General features: G+C 39.0%; 1 protein-coding gene across 3 annotated transcripts; it reads right to left on the bottom strand.

The window, feature by feature from the left end:
* Positions 1-4,359: 4,359 nt before the first annotated feature.
* TYW3 (tRNA-yW synthesizing protein 3 homolog) lies at positions 4,360-19,760 on the bottom strand. Of its 3 annotated transcripts, XM_037132815.2 has the most exons (7): positions 19,460-19,760; positions 16,381-16,461; positions 14,914-15,012; positions 14,626-14,697; positions 12,263-12,396; positions 11,651-11,673; positions 4,360-4,830 (listed from the first exon to the last, which is right to left on the bottom strand). In XM_037132815.2, the coding sequence occupies exons 1-7, from the start codon at positions 19,631-19,633 to the stop codon at positions 4,607-4,609; spliced, it is 807 nt and encodes a 268-aa protein (XP_036988710.2). In that variant the 5' UTR covers positions 19,634-19,760; the 3' UTR covers positions 4,360-4,606. The 3 variants fall into 3 exon arrangements, with proteins under 3 accessions (XP_036988710.2, XP_036988711.2, XP_036988712.2); XM_037132816.2 differs by lacking the exon at positions 11,651-11,673; XM_037132817.2 differs by lacking the exon at positions 14,626-14,697.
* Between the last annotated feature and the right edge of the window lie 12 nt (positions 19,761-19,772).

The following is a 19,772-nucleotide window of genomic DNA, read 5'->3' as shown; positions in this document are numbered from 1 at the left end:
ACCTGCCTTGCAAATGTTTCCATATTCTACTCATTAAATTAGAAGAAATGTTCCAGACATTCTAAGACTGTAAGATTTCTTTCCTGGCCAAATTCCCTTCTGGCAAGACTGCTGTATATGTTAGTATATAAGAATGTGCACTGCACAAGTTCATGGTGTGTCATTCATATGGTCATTAATGGGGAATGTCCCCCCCTGGAGTTGTGCAGAGTTCAACTTACACAGCTGTACCTGTTTCCATTCTTCTTGGCAACAGCCTTAGACCTAAGAATAAGGACAGTGACTTCACCAATGAATATATGGGAAGCTCCTGCTTACCCTTCTATAATGTACATACACAAAGTCTTTGACGTAGGTACATTGCAACACCTAACCATTTTCCTTTTTTATTAAAAAATTCTTAATTCCTCTTCGATGTCTTCAGGATTAACTCTGTTACCAGTGGATTCTACAAGTGTGAACGAATCTTATCAGAATCATGCAGATAAGTTTAAACAATAAAGATTCCTACAGCCCCAGATTGAAGATTCTGGCTTGAGGGATGTGGGGTGGGACCCAGGAGTCAGTACTTTAGAATGCAGCCCCTCCCCCCGCTCCATGCTCCATCCTACCTGGGTAATTTGGAGGCACAGCCGTTTGGGAAACACCCATCTATCTCCACCATGGACTGCAAAGCTTCACCACTGGGCATGCAGACTGGGAGATGGGAGCAGCACTAAATAAAGGAATCTGCAGCAATGTGGATGGGTTCCGGTGTCCTCACCCATACCCTAACATGTGATATTGTCAATAAAAAAATACAGACTGCAATTCTGGGAAGATGGAGTATATAAATTTTCTCCTGTTCCTTCTCACTAAGTACAACTAAATACTCAACGTTATATAAAAAACATAAGATGACTCTGAGAGCTGAAGAAAGGCAGGAGGACCAGCCAGGGCCCTCGGGACCTAAAGAGCCAAAACAGTGGTGAGTTCCCAGGGTTTTCTTTTCACCTTGCACATCCCAGACTGGTCACTGCCTAAGCTGGCAATCCAGAAATGCCAATGGGCTCAGACAGAAAAAAAGTCAACAGAAGCCTGCTTTCTCTAGCCAAAGAACCAGGAAAGAACAATCTAACAAAAGAAAACTTTCAGAAAGTAATAGCTTGTTATAGTATAACAGGAAGTGACTAGTAATTTCCCTTTAAATATTTTTATAATTTGATTATGTTTTGAAAATATAGTGTGAAAGCATCCTCATCTTAAAATGAAAACAAGAGATTCTAGGACTTCTGGTCTAGATGGAGGAGTGGGTAAACACGGCTCACATCCTGGTACAACCACATCAAAATTACAACTAAACTATAGCACAGCTATCACCCAGGACCATCAGAAATCGAGTTGAATAGAAGTCTAATAACTAGGGAATTAAAGAAACCACATCCATCCAGACTGGTAGGAGGGACGGAGATGCAGATGCTGAATGGGTTGGTCCCACATCCATGTATGATGGATAAAAATTCAGGAGGGATATCTTGGGAGTGAGGAGTCCCAGCCCCACACCAGGTCCAGGGTCAGGAAGATAAGTTCCCATTTCTTGCTGCAAAAACCAATGGTTGTTGAGTTCTAATCAGTTCCTCTTAAAGAGCCCACACATGGACTCACCTACTCCCTCTGAGCTCCTGCTTCAGGGTAGCAGCTTGAAAGGCACCAGTGTCATACAGGGAGGAACTGAAGTGTCTGGCATCAGAGTGAGAGCTGGGTGACAGCTCTCTTCTGGCCGAAAGGTGGGCAGAGGCCATTGTTCTTTTTCTGAGTCCTCCCCCCACAGAGTCTCAGAGCTGGCAGACAGGGGCCTGAGACTCCTCTATCAACCTGGCTTACACTGTTTGCCCCACCCTGAAAGCCCCTGAATCTTCACTCCACCCAATTTATGAGCCCACCCAAGCTGTTAACAGTGGCTCTTCCATATGAATGGTTGGTTTTGGCTCATGCTTCACAACTTCCTAAATTCGCTCAAACAAACAACAGCTGGCATCAGCAAGTCCCCAGCCCCTGTACCTCTTGCTAAGAGGCCCCAGGCTCAGCACTAGTAGCAGACAACCTAGATTTGTGGCTTGGCTTCACTTGGGAACTTCCATGTCCAGCACAAGTAGTGACCATCTGCAGATTGCTTTGTAGCTCATGCAGAATGGCCCCAGGCAGAACACAGGTAGGGACTGATCTTGGCCTGCACCACCTGGGAAACCCCAAGGCCAGTGCACCCAGTAGACAGCTACAGACCATCTGAAGCACCACCAACTGCTCCCTGCACGATCCTCCATGGATGGCAGAGACTGATGGTCAGTTGTTACAGTCAGTCCTTGCAGCTTCCTGGCTTGATTAAATGGCCCCCCCCATTGACTAGCCAACAGCAATCAAGGATCAACTATAGGAGGAGTGTATACTAAGCCCACGTGAAGGGTGCATTTTGAATACCCAGCTTGGGTAATAGGGTCCTGTGCCACTGGACCCTACAGGACACCAAATACATTAAGCCACGCTACCAAGACATGGAATCATAGCAGCTTTACCTAATACACAGAAAAAAACACAGGGAGGCTGTCAAAATGAGGAGACAAAGGAACATGGACCAAGTGAAAGAACAGATCAAAACTCCAGAAAAAGAACTCAACAAAATGGATAAAAGCAATCTATCAGATGCAGAGTTCAAAACACAAGGACCTCAGTGGCATAAAAAAAGTCCAGTCAGAAGCAAAGGATGCACTAATTGAAATAAAGAAAAATTTACAGGGAAACAACAGTAGAGTGGATGAAGCTGAGAATTAAATCAATGACTTGGAATATAAGAAAGCAAAAACCACCTTTGAGAACAAGAATGAGAAAGAATTCCAAAAAACAAGGATAGTGTAAGCAGCCTCTGGGACAACATCAAAAGATCCAACTTTCTCATCATAAGGGTGCCAGAAGAAGAGAAAGAGCAAGAAATTGGAAATCTATTTGCAAAAATAATGAAAGAAAACTTCCCTCATTTGGTGAAGGAAATAGACATGCAAGTCCAGGAAGCACAGAGTCTCAAACAAGATGGGTGCAAAGAGGCCTATTCCAAGACATACCATCATAAAAAAGCCAAAGATTAAAGAAAAAGAATCTTAAAAGCAGCAAGAGAAAAGAAATTAGTTACCTACAGAGGAGTTTCCATAAGACTTGTCAGTTGATTTCTCAAAAGAAACTTTGCAGGCTAGAAGGGACTGGCAACAAATATTCGAAGTCACAAAAAGCAGGAAGCTACAGCCAAGATTACTCTACCAGCAAAGCTATCATTTAGAATCTAAGGGCAAATAAAGAGCTTCCCAGATAAGAAAAAAAACTAAGGGATTTCATCATCACCAAATCATTATTATATAAAATGTTAAAGGGACTTAATAAAAAGATAAAAACTATGAATAACAAAATGGCAATAAATACATATCAACAATCTAAAAAACAAATAGAATCATGGGTATGATGAAGAGTGTTTTGATGTTTGCCAGATGTGAGGCAGGTTTGAGAGGGAATGAGTAAAAAGGTGAGGTAATTAAGAAGTACAAATTTACAGTTAGAGAAGAGCCATGGAATGTGAAGTACAGTATTGGGAATAAAACAGCCAAAGAACTTACATGCTGGACCCATGGGCAGGGACAATGGTGTGGGGATGGCCTGGAGTAGGGGGTGCTGGGTGGAGGTGGCAAAGGGGAAAAACTGGGACAGCTGTAATAGCATAATCAATATATTAAAAATAAAAAATGGAAAGAAATGAGAAATAGTAACATATATGCACTTCCACATTTTTCATTTAGCTTGATCCTGTCAAAACTCCTATAGTAAATGTTACAACTATTACAAGAAAGAAATGGAAGCCCTTGGAAATTAAGTGACTTGCTCAATGACCTCCAACTTCTGTGCAGCAGTCAGAGCTCAGACCCAAGCTTTCTGGTTCCTCGCAATTTTCTACAGGGCATGTGTTCTTTTAAGATCCTGTGTCTTATCATTTCTGAATAGGTTTAGTGAAAAACTGTGCTCATTGTTTTATGAAGACTGTGCCAACAACAATCTCTGGTTTATAAGAATAAAGGGGAAGATGGTTCAGATATTTTGTCCTGAACAAAAAGGCATCAGTTGTTTCAATCGCAGGTCAAGAGAAAAAAAAGCAATTCGTCACCATACTCCACGGCTATAGGAAAACTCTGACATGTATTTAAAGGCTGAAGGTTTAGAAGTTAAAAATAAGGGAAACACTGTTTATTTTTATTCAAATATTCCTAATGTTCAGGTTCTCTTGAAAGGGTATTATAGTTCTCTTATTTTGCTCAAGTAGAAATTAAAACTTAATTAAAAAGATGCATTAAACATCAGAATTTTATTTTTGTAATGAATTTCTGTGATTTAATAGATGGTAATGAATAAGCATTATACACAGCTATTTTTAAAAAAGTATATTTGTAAGACAAGTATCTCTAAAACACAGGAGAAAATTAAGTCTTGCTTTTCTGAATGTCTGATACACTCAACAAACTAAAATACTCTTATAAAGAGCAGCTTTATAAATAATTATTGGGAACATTATTCTATCAAAGACACGTGAGAATCAGATCTTAGTCATCTTCCGGGAAGACAGCAGCACTGAGGCCTGGACTGTCATCGTTTTCAAGTTCTTTATCATTTTCTTCAGTAACACATCTGTCACATGCTTTTTCTCGGTTTCTTTTTTTCTTATGAGAATATGCATTAGTTTTCTCATTGACTTTCTCTTTGGGATAGGACTTAATAATAGTTTGTCTTTCCAAAGCATGTTGTAGGCAGTTGTAAAACCTGTAAAGAAATAAGTACTACTGTTATATCAGTGTTTTGAAACTTAATGAAATACACCCAGAACTTGCAAATTATATAAAATCGATGTCTTCTAGTAACCTTAAAATTTGAAATGAATCAAACAAATAGGATGATTCTTGTTTTTACTATTGTTTAATTAGGAGGAAAAGTTTGCTTTCAGTTAAGAACAGTCCTGAAAAAGGGTTGGAATCACCACTTGACAATTTCTATTGTACTTCGATTTCTATTCCAAATGTAAGTGTCAAACAAAGTAAAAAAAAAGTTGTCTTTATAAAAAACCATGTATGTAATAGAAACTCATTTTAGAGGATTCAGAAAATATACAAAGTTATAAATATAGATCCTCCATAAAACTACCTAGAAATAGTCACTCAATATTTTTATTCTTTCCAGTTTATTAATGTATTCTGAATTAATGTGTTTATACATCACACATCTTTTACATAATTGGGATATTATATATACAATTTTACACTGATTTCTCAAATGTAATGTTTCTTGAAAATATTTTCTCTATTTTCAAATGAACTATAAAATAACACTTTTTAATACTAGTATAACATTGTCATCTACATTGGTCTTAATTTATTTTCAAATTTTCCCTAATATAAACTATGTAACGAACATTTCTTAAAATAATGTGATCTAAATTTCTAGATCTTTCTTTAGGACAGATAGCTAGAAATGTAATTATATGGTTAAAAGGTAAAAATATTGGAAGGTTCTTGAGCAACACTGTTTTCCAGAATGTTATGTTTAGAATATACACTTCTACCAGCAATACCTGAGAGACCACTTCATGCACATGTTAAATATTACCATAAAAAAACATGCTCTATCGGCTAGGTGACAATGGTATCTTATTATTTCAATTTTTATTTCTTTTTTTGCAAATGAAATGGAATGTCTTGCATTAGCTACTCAAAAATTTTTAAATGTGACTTGTTCTTTTCCTTTACTCATTTTTCTACTGGAGTGTTAGTGTTAGTTTTATGGTACAATGAACACTTTCTCCCTAAGAACCGGGCTACATTTCTTTTCTGCCCCCACATTCACACCCGAGGAAAACCAGTAGCCTTCTGCACACATTTGAAGGCATCGAGACGGCGTGGTGCGCTGCGTGTGCTTCATACCGGCTTTTTGTATTACATGGGGGATGCTGGGTTGGCTGATTCCAAACTCCCTCATTTCAATTTCTTCATTTATAAAATTGGCTAGTATCCATAAATTATAAACTCCATGAGACCAAGGACCCCCACCTATCTTATTTTGTTATATTCATAGCATAAGGTTGACACGCTTGGTAAGAATATGCCAAACATGTGAATAAGTAACTACTTAGCAAAAAAGTCCCAAATTAGAATGATCTGGAGTCTGAGACTCCTTGTCATTGTAGGGATCTCATCAAGCTTATGTATCCTATTCTAATTGGAGACTATGACAGGAAATTATTGACATCTACAGAATGGATTGCCAACTGGACCAATTTCCTTCTTTCTTCAATTCAATGGAGAGGTTTAATTCTACTTGCGAAGGCTCTAAAACTTCCCAAGATATTTATGTATTCCTAAATACTCCACACAATTCTAATACATACTTAACATGATTACTACACGCCCTGCCCATATTTCAAGAACTTACATGCTAACCACTCTACAGCTTGATATCCTGCAGTGTGCCTGCCATGTAATACACACTCACAGACATTCCTTCAGTGGACGAGTCGATCTCAAAGAGAGACGCATAATAAAAGGCAAAACTGTACAATAAGAGATGCACACAAAAGGCTTTGAAAAACATTAACTGCCGTACAATTTTTTTAAAGCCCATTCCATGGTAACAACCTCGTCATATAATGCGCCCTGTACATCCTCACTGCAAAGGGAACTTGGCTGACCCACAGCGTCACTATCTGCCCTGCAGTCCCCCGAAGTGGACACTGCTTATTCTTTCACACCCCACTTACGACGCAGTTGGGAAACGAGGTCAGAGTTCAACTGGCTAAGACTTTGCCAAGACTAAACTCCTGCATCTGTCTCTCATGCCATCTACCAAAATTCTGTTCAGTCCCTTATATTTATGAAACCTTCTATACTTTGATTTTTCTGGCCTTCCCATCATCCTGGGTGACTTCAAGGACTGGTTTTCTTCCCATCATCCAAACTGCCTATTTAAAATGGCTTTAAAAAATGACCCAACACGATGACTCATTTTAGCTAAAACATAAATCCGAGTACACCAGAGAATGGTGCAAATACTCCTCTGCTGATCAAAAGAGACTACCCATGATAATAAGCAACTTCATCTTCTACCATTCTCCACCCAACCCTGCCCTGTACACTCAGGTAACCAAGTCTTTTGTTTCTGGATTATAGTCTATTCCTAGAAAACTGCAGATGAGACTAAATTGCTCTTTTATGAACACGGCAAATTAACAATTTGCATACAATATCTTGTTAATCATACACATAAAAAGATAACTAAAGAGGAACAGGTGGTTTACTTTAATCTTCCACTAAAGAACTTAAACCTACATCCTTGGGGTACCACAAAACAACTGGTAAATGGAACAAAGACCCTTTTGTACTAAAAACCCATCAAATACTTTTTCCTTTTTCAAGGGAGCTTTCAAAAAGTCCACTGAGAAATTATTTTACGCATTAAGTCAAAAATTTGTTTTCCAATTGCATGTTCTCCCCTCATTCTATGACCCTTTACACAGCATTCTAAAGTCCAATTCTCCGAGTGTAATTTTCTGAGCTCTCACAGGCAACACAAAGAGTTTGGAGTATATTCAGGTAACTGTTTCTTTTCTCCCCTCAAAAGAAAATCAAATTGTCTTCAGTTTTTCTACCTCCATGGTCAAGATCACCATGCCATAGGGTAACTTGTACTCTGTTCTTTTCACGAGAAAACCTTTCCAGCTAGTGCTGTGAAAATGAATTCTTGTTTTTCAGGTCCATTATAGGACCACTTGCAATAGAAAGCTTTTATTTCTTTGACTTCGGAAATCAGAAGGAAACATTAATAAAATGTAGGTGCAACTTCATACCCTTTTAGGCTTCCATTATTCACAAATAACAAAGAAGGCTATTTTTGTACACTCTGCATTCAGATTTTAACTAAGCTCTAGCGTTGTTATTTAAAAGCGTGCATGTGACAGCCTGTCTCAGGTGCTGGGAACAGATTTGGGGCAGGCCTGTGCACTCGAGGACTGATACTCTGCAGCATCACTCCCGCTACCTTGTTACTCAGGGACGTGTCACTTTTTACCTGGGCTGTGTGGCCACAGCCCGCTCCTGGTCTCCCCAGGTATAAGCCATCTGACGTGTTCCAGAATAACCATTTTAAGGCTTTGAAGCATTAAAAGCAGCACACTGATGGAAAAAGTCAGTAAACTAAATTTAGCAAACATTTATTAACCATTTTCTTGTGCCAGACACAGAAAATAATGGTTAATAAGAAACGGTCTTTGCCTTTGAAGAACTCCATGTATTTTGCTTTTTGTTACTTTATTATTTATGATTAATTCTATAGACATTTACATTCTACCATGAGCCAGACACTATGTAAGGTTTTAGGATAAGATAAAGGATAAGAGATATTTAAAGTATATGTGTATGTATGTGTGTGTGTGTGTGTGTGTGTGTGTGTGGTTGGTGAGGGGGAAAAATCAATTCCATTTTTAATGTGACCACATTGTGGTAGAAAAAGATATATATGCACATAAACAATTGCAAAGCAATATAATTCATATTTCTGTTTTGCACTGAGGCATGAACTATAATGATACTGGTAAGTGATAAAATGAATGTGAGCTGAGGAAATGGCTATGGGGTTGAGACTAGGCTTAGAAAGAGGTTGAGGAAAGACTGATGGAATATTTTAATTACATACGTTCAGTAGGTTAATGGATATAAGGCCCACGACTGGGGAAAGATTCGGAAGACCCACCCGTATATGGGGAAGTAGTGGAAGCTATGGGGCAGGAACAGAGTCCTGGAGGACAACAATATTTAACCAGCAGGTAGGACAGTAAGAGAAATCCAGGAGGAAGGGAGGGAAACAGGAAGGAAAGCAGCAGTGATATATTAATCATTGTTTTCTGTGTCTGGCACAAGAAAATTCTTATCAACTGGCATATAAAAAAGGCTTGATATCACTAATCATCAAAGTGCAAATCAAAACCATAATGAGATATCACCTCCTATCTGTCAGGATGGCCATTATTCAAAAAAATAAAAAAGACATGTGTTGGCAAGGATGCAGAGAAAAGGAAACCCCTGCTCACTGCTGGTGGGAATGTAAATGGGGCGACACAGTTCCCGTGGAATCCAGCACTGCAGTAAAAATGAACCGTAGGATGACCAGATGGGCCCGCAAGTCCACCTGTGGGGACGCCCCAAAATATCTGAAAGCCGTTCTCAGACGGACATTCGTACACCCACGTTCACAGCAGTATTATTCATAGGAACTAAAAGGTGAAAAAAATCCAAACATCCATTGACAGAACCATGGATAAGCAAAATGTGGTAAACAAACACAATGAAGTATTATTCAGCACTAAAAAGAAATGAAATTCTGATAATCCCACAACATGGTTTAATGTTGAAGACATTATGCTAAGTGAAATAAGCCAGATACAAAAGAAAAATATTGAATGGTCCTACTTTTATGAGGTATCTAGAATTGCCAAATTCATAGAAAATAGAAGTAGAATAGTAATATCTAGGGGCTAGGAGTTTGGTGACCGAGGAATTATTGTTTAATGGGGACAGAGTTTTAATTTGGGACGATGAGAAGGTTCTGGAGGCAGACCACGGTGATGGGTGGTCACTGAGTGACCACTGAACTGTGCACTTAAAAATGGCCCAAACGGTCAAGTTTGTGATAACAACCACAAATCAGCAACAACAAGACCTAACCATTGTAAATAGACTCATTTACTTTTTCTCTCCAATTTGCTTCATTTTTATCAACAATATTATTATATGCCAATATATCAGCTATTTGATTAAACATTTATTTTCTTATTACAAAGCTGGTGAAAGAACATGACTATTTGCACTGTACTCAGAGCCGAACGGTGGTTCCATCTGATCCAAGTCAGTCCTGATTGCTTATAAATGGAATCAAAGACAGTCTTCCTCTTGGAACTGGTGAGTAGATCTCCACACTTTCCATTTTTTCCCTAGAAATTATTATTATGTTACTTTTCCTGCTGAGAAGTGGGCTTGGAAATTGGTGGTCATGAACAAGACTTTTTTCTGTTAAAAATATTTACCCTTTGGCTTTGATTGCTCACATTTGCAGGAAATTTCTTGTTAATAAAATGCTACAAATTCATTTAGACCTCGACTTTGAAAATTCTCTCACCACAGCTATTTTACCTGGGACATTTTGGTCCTATGACGAACCAGTTTGAGTGCTCGCTGTCTGACTACAGAGCCCCCCCCCAACCCCCAGCGTTCAGTTTCCTCCTTTCAACATCAGAGGAGCGACTCCTTCTCTGCACTTGGCTGACCTGCAGCTGCTCCCAGAGGCGCGCCCTGACTTGCAGTCTTTCTGAATTCACATATAACTTCTAATCAGTATCTTAGGACACCTTCTACCCTTCTTTAATTTTTCACTGATTTTACATGATGAGCATGACTCCCTTGGTAGTAAAATATACTATAATCTCAAAACGTATCTTTGAGTCAGTGGATTTAAAGCATAATTTGATTTTATAGTTGGTGAATGTGGCTCAATTACCTTCATCAGGTGTATAGCTACTTGATCTTGGGCTATATTTATAATCTTGTTGAAATTCAAGTTGAAGAAAGAGAAAAACTGATTTCCTTACTACCTCCTATGTTTTAACAAAAACCTCACTGGAATATTATATAACAAGTGTGGCAAACTTTTGGAATGGTACCAGCGAGAGTCTACGTACAGTTCAAACTCTGTAGTCTGGTGGAGTGGCTGGGTGCCCTTCAGTTGCTTGCTTTAAAATAAGCCCTCCTGCCCCAAGACATCCATTGTATATAATAAATTAACTCCTCTCCAACACATCTAGAATGGTACCCCTGTTGGGAGAACGGAGGGAAAGTCACCTGAACAGTTTGTGGATCCTGTTGTTCAAGTCAGCGGCCCTGGTGGAAAAGGCCTGCACAGTGACACCGACGTGGTTACTGGTTTGCTCTCTGGATGTGTCTCTGAAGGGGAAGGGCTCGCCTACCCTGGAACCCACGCCACTAATCATTATATCCATGACATTTTATACTAAAACTGTTTCTTAAGATAAGTATTTACCCCTGGTTAGATATAAGAAAAATAAAGCCAAGAGAGTTGAGTAAGTTGTGGTAGAACCTGAATTTGAACTCATTTCTAGCTCTGGAACCCAGTTCTACCTCTTTCCACCAGGCAACACTGCTGCCATTGGCACCTCTGGCCTTAGCTGGCAAGTAAGCAGTAAGATTCCTTTGCATTTTACAGACAGGACTTTGACAGTGATGATAATAATGGCTTACAGAGAGACACACTAAAAGCATTCTACAATGAGACAAGCTAATAGTGGCAATGGTCTGGAATAAAGAAAGTGCCAGTAAGGAAGGGGAGAGAATGACTCAGTCACCTGGGCAGAGACTGACTGGTTAAGAGGTGGCCGAGAGGGTAGGGAGAAGGGAAAGAAGAATTATAAACGATATCAAGTTGGCCATCACCACTTGAATAACTCGGAAATGTACATTTTCTTGGAGGTGGGTCAGTGGCATTATCTTTATATTAAAAAAAGCAACTAACAGTCACTTCTTCATACCAAAAAGTATTCTTGGAAAAGAACTGAAAAAAAAGAAAGCATTGTAAGAGTATTATCTAACATGAAGTGAAATTTAAGAATAGAAGAACTATAAAAATGTGAATTAATGGTCATAATCCTTACTACTAGGACAATTCTGGCAATTCTAGATCTAACCCATGATAAGAGATGGGTATTAAACTCACCAGAGGTGTAAAATATTTACCGGCCTAAAAATTAACCTGTCTATCCTCTTCCAAAGGAGATTCCAGGTAGCCTAGTCTCCAGGAGATCACATCCAAGCGGCAGTGTGTACCTCTTCTGTGGCTGCCTTGCACGTGGTCGGTCATGGTCCCACGGCTATCGGGCTCTCTTATAGAGTGATTACATTTCTCTCCTTTATGCCTATTAACAACTGTCATTTGTCCCACTCTCCTCCATGGAGCGTATGCTCTGCTTAGTACGCATTATAGTCTGGCCTACTTTCATCTATTACTCTGATCATCTTATTATTCATGATAAGGCTACAAATGGAAAAGTAGTTGGGAACATAAACTAACGCTGATGTGTATTAATGTATTCATACATGATCTAGGCATAGTAAAATAATATGGAAATATCTAATTAATGTACCTTTCAATTCTCTTCTTGTTTTCCTCCATTTTTTGATTTGCTATCTTTAACAGGAAGTCGATATAATCCTCCGTCACCATCAGTTTTCCCTTATGGCTTAATGGCACTTCTAAGCCATGTGTGCTCCGAACAGCCTGCAAGGAACGAACAATTTAGAGAGGAAGACTTATGTACTAGACACACTGAAAATAACTAAGAAAACCCCTAGTCAGGGTTGTGCTTAAACAGAGCTCAGTTCCATTACAGCATTTAGGTTTATGCTTTGATATAATTTAGCTAAACACAGTTGGATCAAAGGAGATTAAATAGATTTTCCCATCATATAAAGTCATTTCTAAAGAAAGTCATTCTACACATTGTGTTTTAGAGAAGCAGATAATATCAAAGAATCCAATAACTTTAACAGTTTCAATCTCACTAAAGCTTAAAAAGCTTTAGTACACTATTTAAAGGAAAGAAATAAATAAAATGGTAACAAAAGCTTCAAGGGAAAACCAAATTAACTGGATTCAAAAGAGCCTCTTCCTGCTACTTCAGCACAGTGTGGCTACGAGAATAAACCTTGGCTGCTCTACCTCACAAAGTGGCTGCTTTCTCAGTGCTTTCGGGTCAACCTTAGCAACCCTGTTGATGAAACAGTCAACATGTTACAAGTAAACCCAAACATGGTATATAGATTAAGAACAACAACAAAAACTATTGTGAAGAATAAAAATTAATTCAACAAACATTTACTAAGCACCTGCACTGTAGGCCCTATGTAAAGTGTGAAGATACAGGATGAATATACCATAGTCCCTTTAAGAGCTTACACCTTAGAATGGGAAATAAACATGTGAATGAAAAATTATAACACAACATGTCCTTGTGTGCACATGCACACACAGAGAAAACATTAAGGAAATGTTAAAGAGGTTCAACTAACTGAGACAGGCTGCAGCTTTACGGGAAAGGTGGCATTTGAGTTGGGACTTTAAAGGATAAGTGCAAGATTACCCGATGTGAAAACAGGAGAGAAACAATCCATAATCATGAAGACATGAAAGAACATGTAGGAATGAACTGAAAGTTTTCTATCTGGCTGGAGTGTAAGTACGCTAGCAGGAGATGAGCATAAATAAGGTGGATGGAAAATACTTTGAATAACACCTTGAATATCAGGGAAAATACTTAGAGACCCTGACTTTGCAGAACGTGGGATCATAACAGTGCAGTTTGGAGGGATGTAGATGAACAGAACAACCAAAAGACCAGCCAGGAGACCACTGTAAAGACTGCGGTGAGACAGAACAAGGGCTTAAGTAGAGGCAGTGACAGAAGGAACAGAGAGGTGGACTCAGGTGTGAGCAATTAGAGGCAGATATGATAGGACTTGAAACTGACTGAACGTGGAAGACAAAGCAGAGGAAGATGGAAGACTGGTTCTGTTCTTGCCGGGCCACCGAGTGCAGACCAGTACCATGGGCTCTGCCTTTCTACTTAATCATGCTTTACAGGGTTCTTCTTTTAGAAGCCACTTCTACTTGTCAAATAGGCTATTTGGTAAAAATAGATAGAAAGTAGGAAAGTCTAGGAAGCTAGAATGGAGGACAATCTGAAATTAATCCAAGGGCAAATACACGCCATGACAAATAGTAAATACAATCACTAAATACTGCAGCGGATCAGAATAGAGCAAAGTCACTAGGGATTGGATGGGCCAGTAAAAGACCCAGAGAGGATGGAGAATAAAGAAGGAGCTTTAAGAGATCATTCAGTCCAGAGGTCAGCAAACTTTTCTGTGAAAGGAGAGACAGTATACATTTTCAGCTTTGTGGACCACAAAGTATATCCCAGATACTTAATTTTGCCACTGAAACACAAAAGCAACCTTAAACTGTAATTAATCAAATGGGTGTAGTGGGATCTGGCCCAGCTGTGCTACAGCAGTAGTTTGCTGGACCTCTGATGTGGCTGAGAAAATTCAGACCCCAAGGGATTAAGTAGCTTGCCCAAGTTCATATAGCATAGCTGGGGGCCGGCTGGTATTCACACAGAGGGCTTTAGATCCCCTATCTATGATTCTTTTCATGACATCATGGTGCTTATTATTTTAGGGTTATGTAGAATGAAGAGGGCACAGTGGAGAATACAATACTATAAAATAAGACCTCAAATGTACATCTAACAGCTCTAGACTTTGCCTACTCTGAACTTTGCCCTGAAGGAAAATATAAGTCACTGAAGGTTTTTGAGCAAGGGAATGACAAGAAGATCTGAGTAAGGAGAGACTAAAGGCAGGACTCTAAGTAGAAGTCTAAATTATTTCAATAATCTGGATATCTTCATGCTCAAAGAACTGTCTTTGCTAAAAGGTATCTTACCAACATAGTCTTTCCTCTTTTTCCCACTGTTATGCCAGAGTTCCTGAAACCAGAATCTATTGCCACTGAATGCTGTAAGAAAATAAATTTGTTAAATTCTGATAATCTGACTACTCAGATAAACTGTTAAACTGTACAAACTGCAGAAACATATATAACACTCAACCTATAATTACATTGAAAACTAGTTGATTAAACTAACACCACATTGATTTCTGGTAGATGTTTTAAGGCGTAACTAAATCTATCCACATATCTATAATTTCAAGTATAATTACAAACTTTTACCAGAATCTGTGCATCTTGCAACTGTTGACACTGTACATGAAGAACAAGGGGTTCAAACTTCAAAACAGCATCACCATTCGCATTTTTCAGAGCTACAATCTAAACAAATGAAAAGTGCTCGTATCAGACACAAATATACGACCCTCTTCTTTGGTGACACTTTATGACATGTAACTTGTTTTCCCCAGGAACTTTTAGACTCCTGCAGCATCCTTTTTCCAAAATAACTTTGCACTCTTGTTTTCTTGGGCTTCTTTTGTCAGAAACTTATTAATCTGCTTATTCTTTTGAAACACCGGATTTCTAATTCTCCCATATATTCCTGCATCACTCTCTCCAACCCTATGTTAAAATGTAAGTTACTACTGTATTTAATTCCTTAACGGATTTTTCATTAAGGAATATGGTAGATAAAGACTGTACTAGAAGGTCTAAATACCCCACTGTTAGACTGAGGTTTGAGACACATGTACAATAGTCTCAGTGTCGCCCATGTATGAGGTGGAATTTATATAAGGCGGTCATTATTTCTGTCTGCCCCACAAACATCCCTAGGCAGCACACTCCCTCCTTCACACCATTTCATTTTCATGGGACTGTAAATCATGACCCTGTCACTTATCACTCCCACTATCATAATATCAAAGATGCCAAGTGCCTAGGTCTGATCAGGAATGGCATTCCACTCTATTGGCAAGAATAACTGATCTCAGGGGGAAGATCCTAACCCAAGCAGTATGATTCAGAGTCCTTCTTTGGGAATGATACATGGATCTTCAGAAGAAGTCTTTTCTGCGGGGGTTGCTGGTAGCTACCTTTCCTGCCACAAAGATAATCTGAAACAGAAGAGAGTTAAGGGCAAATATGCAGAGAGAACTAGGACCCAAACAAGGGGAGGGAGGTTGAATGAGTACTCTGAAGACAGTATTTGAGCACCTGAACCAGTAATGTAAATGCTTGGCTAATACAAACTTATATGAACTCATCTAAACACTTCGATTTAGGAAACTAAATAATCCAGCACAGACAGAAAAATTTTCAAGAAGCAATCCAGGTAAGTAATGGATAATTTATTTACATTAGAATGCTGGTAATAGTGCTAATCCTTTATTCCTGGCATCCTTTCTCTCCTTTTTTTCTACAATTTGTACTAGGTTGCACAGTTATAAAATGGCAGAAATGAAATTTAATCTTTGGATCCAATATGTCCAAAATCCTTGAACTCTCTGTTATGACCAAGAGGATGTGTTTTGTGAGCATTCATAGTAATGCTTGCCCAAATATTTCTGCTTTTATCTGTTACAACTCAAGGCCATCATAATGAGTTCTCTTTGGGCTTTATGAATAATCTTCACCCATTATAATTATGAACATAAATCACCTTGAATTTTCTATTGTTTTCATCTGTATTAAAAGTGACTGTGAATTAAAAAGCTTATTTCTTTAAATTTATAAATGCAAACTTACCACATCATCTTTTATACAAGGTTTGTGTGTCACTAGTAGCCAGCGACAGTTTTGTTTCTGAACCTCGAAGCCGTTTATACTCTAAAATGAAAAACAGCATAATCTAATTTAATCATATATGTACAAAAATATTAAGTACAATGCGTAACATATGGTCGGCTTTCTGAAATTAATAATCCCAAGTGGTGATTTTTAAGTATTACTAAGAACAATGCAATAGGTAGGCTTTCAGGTAACATTTACCAAAAACAAAAATGAAACCAGAATGCTCAAAATAGAAGGAAAAATACCGCGTGATTTCACGTATATGTGGAATCTGAAGGGGAAAATAAACAGAGAGCAGACCGGTGGTGGCCAGAGGGGAAGGCGAGTTGAAAGACTGGGTACAGGTGAAGGGAGTAAGTACAAATTTGTAGCTACAAAATAGTCATGGGGATGTGAAGTACAGCTTAGGGAATAGTCAACAGTATTGCAATAATTATGTATCGTGCTAGATGGGTACTGGAAATATCAGGGGGGACACTTTGTAAACTATACGATTGTCTAATCACTATGCTATGTACATGAGGCCAATACAAAGTAAGATATTAAAAGTAACCTGTAACTGAAAATATAATAATAAAAAATAAATTTAAAAATCTTTAAATGTGTTTACCAAAGTAAAAGGGCTTGATTTTGTCTGCAACATGGTCATGATTTTGGCAGGAGGAAAGGGATGACTCAAGGGTTGCACAGCAGCAGGCTCTGCGCTCTTCCCTGGCTGTTTTACTTGGCTGGCACAGTATGTTTTTAAAAAAAGAGTTGCTTTTGTAAAGCACTGCTTCCCTGCCACTTTTTTACTGTCACCTGAGTTATTCACACCTTTATACCTCCCTAGTTTCTAGAGGCTTAAGTTTGTGACTTTACATGTAGTCCCAAAGGGCAAAGCTAGAACTAAAAGGTCAAAATTTCAAGAAGGCAAATATTTAACATCAGATTCTTTGCTTATTAGCTGGAAAATGTCTATTTGCAAAGTTCTATCATCTATTTTTGGGTATACACAGATCTGACCCTTAGGGATACTAGAAAGAGGAAGCAGGAAACCATATGCACTTTTAAATCACTGTACTTCTATAAAGTGACTATTCATACAGTGTGTACACAGGAGACTTTCCTGCCTTGGTAATGGGAAGAGTTGACCTTGTCCTAAAAAACTGGTTTGATTTCATTCAGTCACCTCAGTGACTTTTGTATCTGATTTTATGCTAGCTGCACTAAATTGTAGAGCCAAATATGTGGCCCACTTCTGGATTTAAAGAATCTAGTGGTATGTTTGAGGAATTAATGTCATCCCTGGCTTCTATACTCCCTTTATCCAGATATTTCCATTCTTAGTTTTTCTTCTTGTATTGCTTTCAGGAAGGATCCAAATCCTTCCTGAAATAAGGCAAAATGAAAATAAACATAATACTCCCATAAGATAATAAATAAAATTTAGAAAGGTTCAGAAAGAGTCCTAAGGCAGTCCAGAAGCAGTTATTACCCCCAAGTGTGTGTGTCTGTGTGTTCAGGTGGAAGGGGAGTTTGGGGAGTCATTGCCTTATATACGCAGAGGTGGGGAAACCACTGCAGAAAAACAAACATGAGCAAAGACAAAGGCAGGTAAACACAAGATGAAAAAGGGAAGATTCACTTCCAGTAAATAAATAATGATGAAGGAGCAGAAAATAGGGTTGATCATCCAAACTCTGTACTAGAGTTGGATTTGGATATTCTGATGGTGAAAAGTGTGTAACAAAAGACTTCTGCCTGGATGAGTGACATCGACAGAGCTGTGCTTTAGAATAGTAAATCTATGAACAGTGTGTAACATGGTTTGAGGCAGAGAAATTAGTAGTGTAGTGACCTTTTATAAAACCATCGCAGAAATCCACCTAAAATCATGTAGCATTAATGGGGAAAGAGAGCAAGCCCAGCAGGAGTGCCACTGTTCTAAAGGCAGCAGAAGTAATATAAAAAGAAACAGGCTCTGCTAACCTGGGAGATCAGTGAGGGATCTAAAAAGAGGTTAGGAGCATGCTGTCTTTCCTGCTTTGAATTTAGTACTAATGCTAAAATTAAAAAACAGCTAACTTTTTCTGTGCTCTTAATATGGGCCAGGCACAACACTAAATGTTTCAAATAAATTACTTCATTTCCTCTACACCAGCCATTTTCAACCTTTTTCACCTCACGACACGAACCAATTAATAAAATGTTGAGGCATGCAAAAAAATACATTTTATGCAGATCTGACAGTAAATAGGTGTAATTTTGATTCATTCACACCGGGTTGCTATTGTTGTTTGACTGTTGTCCCTTTTTAAAATTCGACAATCTAAGGAAAAAGAGGTCAGTTTAAAAAATTCGTGTGGCACACCAGTGAGCCTTCCGCAGCACACCTCTCGAAAATCGCTGCTCTATACAAAATCCCTGCGAAGCTGATACTTTTATTATCCTCAGTTCACGAAAGAGTGGATGAGCTTACATAACTTTCCTAAAGTCACATAGCCAATAATTCCCAAAACTGGGTTAGAATTTAAGCCTTATCACTCCAAAACCTGACGGCTTGACCACTATCTCACACTACAGTATTGTACTTTTTCAGCCTAATGTAAAAATTACAAAAGCTGTAATAATGAAATGGGCCGCTAGGAGGTAGTAAACACCTTAACCCTAGTGAAGTTCAATCAAATAGGATCAGGTAGAGCGCTTGAAGTCACCAGCTTCCTCAGGCTGGAAGTTCTTTAAATTCCTGTAGTACTCAGAAAATCACATTCTTTCGCTCTTGCAACTCAAGACCATTCCCACGCCAGCAGCTTCGGCAGAATATCAGGCTTGACCTACAGAATCAGAATGTGTACTTTAAAAGATCTCCAGGTGATTACTAGACACATTAAAGTCAATTCACCCTCTTAAATTTCTATAGATAATGAAATTGAAACCGCCCACCAAAAAGAACAACACAAACAGGCTGCATGGAGTGTTACAGTGGGTGGACACACGGCTCCTGGTGTTCCCAGTACAAGGCAAGCGCTGGACGGGCTCAGAGGAAGCTCACCCCGTCTAGCAGGATGATACGGCCTGAGCAGGAACTGGTGGTAAAAAACTGTTCTTGCCCATTCAGGAGCTGTACAATCTCGGCCACATCCTCGTCCACACTGCCCTTACGGCTGAGGTCCGCTTTGCTCAGACACTGCGCCTTCCACCTCCCGAACTCTGAGCTACGATCCATGCGAGGAGGAATTTAAGGTTTAGACTTTCACAACAGCCCTCGCCTCTCCCCGGGGGCAGCCATATTGGAGCGAGTGGTGCCGAAGTGGTCCAAACTTCCTTACGGCCTCGCCGTTTTGAACTCGGAGATTCTCGCGTGG

This window comes from Artibeus jamaicensis, unplaced genomic scaffold, assembly GCF_021234435.1.
Source record: "Artibeus jamaicensis isolate MK-2021 breed Jamaican fruit bat unplaced genomic scaffold, CSHL_Jam_final scaffold_1019, whole genome shotgun sequence".
Classification (NCBI taxonomy): domain Eukaryota; kingdom Metazoa; phylum Chordata; class Mammalia; order Chiroptera; family Phyllostomidae; genus Artibeus; species Artibeus jamaicensis.
The sequence above is the reverse complement of the archived record's forward strand: the minus strand, read 5'-3'. Positions and strand labels throughout refer to the sequence as shown.